The 5,905-nt window shown below is 46.6% G+C and overlaps 1 protein-coding gene across 1 annotated transcript in view; it reads right to left on the minus strand.

Moving 5' to 3' along the window:
* Window positions 1–505: 505 nt before the first annotated feature.
* Window positions 506–5,905, minus strand: part of FAM213B (family with sequence similarity 213 member B) — a 22,122-nt gene continuing 16,722 nt past the window's right edge. Inside the window, 2 exon segments of the mRNA XM_019541708.1 lie at window positions 506–3,476; window positions 5,478–5,541. Of these exon segments, the coding sequence (XP_019397253.1) occupies window positions 3,313–3,476; window positions 5,478–5,541 (228 nt within the window). The 3' untranslated portion in view covers window positions 506–3,312.

Consider the following 5,905-nt stretch of genomic DNA (forward strand, 5'->3'; position numbering starts at 1 on the left):
GTGAAAGGGCACTGAGAGGCTGGCTTAGCAGTCAGGTGTGCTGAGATTTTTAGATGGAAGCAAAACTCTAGTGCCTTTGTAGCATACTGCTGGATGCTTCCTCCTTTCACTCATGTTATCTGCAACCAAAAGGGTTTTTATCTCAACAGGTTATACCCTGAACTTATATTCTGGATGGTAGGAATATTACTAGCAATTCAAAAGCCCTGCTGCAATAGGCTAATGCTATGGAAACCCCCAAAAGCTGCTTACTAACAGACGAACTGCATTGCCGTGCACTCCATTCCCAAAGCAAATCCAACTTTGGCTCAGTGACCTATAGACATTTAGGAGTGAGGTGACAGGGAATCTTGCTGTCCAGATCCTCCAGGCAGAGGCAGTAGAAAGAGGCTGGCATGAGGACTGTTGGGAGCCTGAAGGAATACCCTGTAGTGCCCAAGATGAGGAAATGAAATGCACAGGAGGGTGTTTTCTGGGAGCCAGAAAGGGACCGGGAACTCAAGGATTCGCTACTCCCTGTTTTCTGCAGATTTGTCATTCTGGGCAAGCTGCTGCCACTCCTGGTACCCGAGGCTGGTCACAGGTTCCTCCCTACCAAAGGGCTTGAGAAGCAGCTCAGAGGAAGGTGCCAGGTTATCCCCACCCTTGCTGCAGCTGCTTAACTACTTCACCGTCTGCACTAGTACCAACTCCAGCAAACCCCAATAGTTGCCAAAAGGGGAATGGCAGAATATCATGGTAACCCCTTGAAGGGCACAGCACTGCTGCTTAGTGCCAGAGGGAGCTGTAACCAGCTGTCTCATCTTGGACGAGAGGCTGGAGCAACGGAGGCCCTATCACAGCCATTTTTAGTGAAGAAGCAAAAACAGAACAGCCCCTGAGGCACCACCAGGCAACCCTCTTTACCATGAAAGGTGAGAAAAGGGGGCCCTGGGCTGCAGCAGCACATGCATCCCTCCCCACACCCTCAGTGGGGGTCTGAGGAGCCCCTGAGATGTGAGCTAACAGTGGGAATGCCAGGAGTACTTGCATTGTGGGAAGAAGAGTCAGGCTAGTGCCAAGTCTTTGAAGGTTTCTTCCTGCTCGGGGATGTGTTCCCTTTCAAGTTACACCTACAGGCATGTGGAGAAGTGAATCCCAGAGTAGAAGGGAGGTCTGCAGAGATCAGCATCAAGTCCACACTAGCCATCCATCCTTACGCTTTGGAAGGGATCCACTACTAGGCCTGATCCTGAATTTTGATATCCGCTCTCCACGTTTAGTGTTACCCCAAACCTTTGCTCCGCAAACCCCATATTTAGCAGCAGCTTTTCCCTGCACTGCACACAAGAACTGTCATGGAAAAGGCAACCAGGTTAGCCAGTTTAAAATGATTCCCGAGTAGCAAACCAGCTACTTTCTGTGTTTTGTTCTCTTCCCCCATTTTACCCCATTTACCCCATTGTTTTCATTACATTCAATAGCAGACACACAAAGTTTGATTGTCTCATGGCATTCCCTCCAACTTCAGAAGCGGTATATAAATATTTTAAAAACCATTACTGTGCAAGCAAGGATCTAAGGAGGATGACATGGAAAATATTTCCCCTCGTTTAAGAGAATGACATTTGTGAGATTAATGGGGAGCCCGTGAGTTGTTATTTACACATACTGCAGGTTGTAGGGTGGGAGGAAGAGTTTCTGCACGAAAGCTCATGACAAGCTGTTATTTCTCTCCTCTTTAAATTTAGAAAAACCTTGCTTCGGCACGTATGAGATGTTATTGCAGCAGTACTGCTTTTAATCTGCAGCCATGGCTTGTTTTGTAAGGCTGTTCCTCAGCATAACCACTACCTACTACACACACAAGGGGCTGGATGAAGCCAAGAGTAGGCAGTATCCAGTGCCTCAAAGATCAGGAACAGACCTTGCAGGCAGAAGCAAATGGCAAAGGAACCTTAATCCTGCCCACATCACGCTTACTCAACATAAACATCACAGACAAAGAGATTTCTATAGTCATTGCTTTGCTTCCTCCCCAGTCTACAAATAATTGGCAAGTGTCTGTTAAGGCTTTATTGGAGTTCACTGACCACTGGAGGTGTGGGCAGGTGTGGGGAGGTGTGAATGTGAGACCAACTTGTCCATGGTAGTTCAATTAATCTTTGATCAATGATCACATATCTGCTTAGGTGCCACCGTGCAGGCAGAGGCACCTTTTGGTGATACAAGATGGAATTACTTTAATACAATATATCAATATGATTACAAAGGGTCTGGTCTCCTCATCCTTTCCAGCCCTTGCTGGTTTATAAGTACAGCACCCAGCAGAATCAGGAGGATGTAGAAGAGGATGCTGCCAAGATTGTGACCTAGTTTTGCAAAGAAATTGCTTTTTCTCAAAGGAGAGCAAAGCCAGGGCCTCTTTCAGACAGATATCAACCTTGCAAAATGCCAAGATTACTGCACAGGAAGAGTCCATGCCATCCACCAGAGCAGGCTGCCTTGCAGGAATGCTGGAGCTCGGCCTCCCTGCAATAATTCACATGGGCAAAGTACGTTCCCTACTTCCACTTGACTGTGACAGAGTCATGACTCCCATGCAGCAAAAGAGCCTCCAAACGAATGGCCTGCTGAGCAGATGAGCCAAGGACAAGAACCTTGTTTCCATAAACTTGTTCGGCTGTAAACCAATTCATATGGAGCCCAGGCTCTTCACTCTAACTACTCACCTTGGGAAAATATCATTGAAGAGAGCTCCTACCATTACCCCTTTACTGAGGTTCTGTGCTGGCAGAAGATGAATTGCTTGTTCAACGGGGTCAGTTACCAATGCCTGTGTTGAGGTACCGCATTCATTTTAAAAGTGTTCAGAGGTCTCTTCCATCTGCAAGCCTTCACAAACCTATTTAACTCAAACGGTGCTTGAAGACCCAGAACAGAGTTACAGGTCAAAGAGCACTCAAGCCATAGGATGCAGGGGTTAGCCAGAAAAGACAGCACACATCTGTCGTATAAACAGAAAAGGCTGAGAACAGTGCTGCCAGCTACTGACTGCACCATGCAATAGTATGTCTGAGTTACAGCAAGACTACTGCCACCTCCAAAAGTTACAAAAGTTACTGCTGCTAGCAGCAGATATATTCTTGCATACGTAAGCTGAAGAGACTTTTCCTGATTGCAGTGGTCAGAAACCCTACTTTACAAGGCTTTACAGGATAATCCTTATGCAGGAAGCAGAAGGACAATTAGTTTGCTGTGTTGGCACAACATTATGGTCACTTAAAATGTCACTAGGTAAAGTTAAGGGAACTTTTACCGTAGTGGATTCCTTCATTTTAACAGCTCAGTTTCCACCATTAGAAGAACTAAGTGCCTCACCTGAGGTTTCACACCCTCCACATTTGCAGAGATACCAAGGCTATTGACAATTTTTTCCGAGGGAACGTAAGCACCAGGTGACTCCTGTATGAAATGCATGAGCACCTTCTCTCCACCTGAGAAAAGGAATTTAGGACAACAAGCTTCTGTCCACAAGGCAGAATCCACAGCCTTTGGCAGAGGGGTAGTTGAACTACAGCTCCAACTTTGAACAGGTCTCACATCCCTCAGAGAAAAGTGGGTCACACCAGTAATCTGCAACAAGTTCAAGGATGAGTGGATGATAACAGTTTGCAGGCCAGGGTGGTTCCAGACTATGAGCAAACTTCACCAAGTCAGTTAGTCATATGAATTAACACATGCAGCACTGTGGAGAAGCTTAGAGCTTGGCCCTGAAACCTGTTGGCAGAGTGCTGTTTCAGGAGGCTACAAACGCTCATGTCCCTACTACCTCAACCTTTTGGGAAACCCAACCCACACTTACCTTCAGCAAGACTTTGCCAATTCTGCACTGAGACAGTAAAATCAGAGAGGCAAGGTACAACTGTCTATTCCTGGACATATAGGGTGCACCTACACACGTACTTTACTGCAGACCTGGCTAATTAGCTCCGCAGTAAAGGATCAGTGTCTATACATGCACCTATGTTAGGGCACAGTAAACTAATTAAGTCAGCTGTAGGATAGTGCTGTCTGGAACAAGTACTATCCTACAGCAGAGTAGTTACATGCAGCAAAACACATGTGTGGACAGTGATGGGGTGGCTGGGGCACGAGGGTGCTATAGTGCAGAGGCCACCTGCCAGTGAGCCCCTCGCTGTAGTACCCGTGTGCCTCGGCTAACCCCTCTGCATGTTGAGCCACGGGGAAAAGCTCTGGGCCAGCAGGCTGACCCCACCAGACACCTTGCCCACTGGGGTTGCTCCACTCCAACTTAACATGCTGCAGTCCCGGGTGCACATGTAAACACTGCGCCCAGGAGCAATAAACTCCAGCGTGAACTGCACCCGAGTTTATTGCTACATGCTAATTGCAGGTATAGATGCTCCCACACTTAGCTGCAACTCAGATTTTACAGAGCACTATTTAATCTCACAGGAAAAAAGCTTGTATTCAAAAGTAGGCTGGGCCACATGCTTGATTGTGAGGGCTGCATCCTGAATCCCCATTACTTTATATTGGCATCTTAATATTAGAGAAACTCTACTGAACAGGTTTAGTGTTGAAAGAAGGAAGAAAATTGCTTTTTAGAAACTTTTGAAGTCTTGTTCAAACAAGATCATTTGACGTTGCCTTCTACCATGCTGCCACCTGTTGGCCAGACCGGGACCCAACTGCTGAAATTTCAAGCATGGTGATAATAGGAAGGACTAAGTTCCCAACATCACACCAGCGATGAGCAGGCCTCCCAAGATCCAAGTGCACCCAACACATTCATTCAGCTGCAGATGTTAAAGCATTGATAGCTACCATGGCAGAAACCTGGTGAATCTCTGCACTAAGCTTGTGTCCAACATAAAGTTTAAATCAGGAGTGACTTTTTCCTCCAAGCCAAATGCTGTGAGATCGCACTTTATCTGCATGCTTTTGCCTTTCATCTACTGTCAACAGCATAAAAGCAAGAAAGCCTGCACAGGCCACAGGCCTGTCTTAATGGTTTAATCTTCCTGAGTTGGTGCTTTCATGGTCTGGGAAGGTCAGTTTGCCAGTTTATTTATTGGGATGCATTAGTCCCAGGAAAGACACCATTAAAGAACAGTGATAAAAACCAGAATCCTAGCAGGAAGGGGACTTGGACTTGATGATCTTCCAAGGTCCCTCCAGCCCTAATGTCTATGAAATCTATGAAATCATCCGTCCATGACAAAGAAGTACAGTACATCCAAAAGAGCTCAGGTAATTGGTGATCCACCAGCAGGTGTTACCTCCCATTCCACCCCCTCCCTCACTTGCTTTGACGCCTTGGCAAAATTCTATGAAGTTGCTTATAAGCCTTCTCCAAGCAAAGAAACATTTTGGATGCTAAACTGCTTAGCAGGTTACCTAGAAGTACAAGCATCCTTAGCCAAACATGGTCAGATCCCTAAGGCTTTGACAGACAGGAATATTTATTTTACCTTGCTTGACCACTAACATTTCTCCACTCTGCAGCAGGTCATCACTTAAGTTGCCTTGGATGCCCTCTGCATTTGCCTGAAGAAAAATAAAATCTCAGATCAAGTACAACTGTTCACCTCACCCTACCCCCATAACCATTCAGTGGGATACAGAGGCCTTATCTTAAAAATATTAAGTGCTCCTCTAGTTTCACTGAAGTCAGAGAAAGTATAGTGTCTGATAAAGTACGCTACTGCCTACAAAAACTCTCTGAACCAGTGAGTCTCTAACAGAGACGATCCCAGCAGGGTGTAGGGCCCAGGGCAAAGCAGCCTGTGTGGGGCCCCCTCCCTGTCCCACAGCATACTTACACCAGGGAGTGAAAGCCCCGGCGCACCAGGCGCAGCGGGATGGATGGTGGCTGGAACTCCCAGCCAGAACAGGCAAA

This window comes from Crocodylus porosus, unplaced genomic scaffold (assembly GCF_001723895.1).
Source record: "Crocodylus porosus isolate Cpor-Errol unplaced genomic scaffold, CroPor_comp1, whole genome shotgun sequence".
NCBI lineage: Eukaryota > Metazoa > Chordata > Crocodylia > Crocodylidae > Crocodylus > Crocodylus porosus.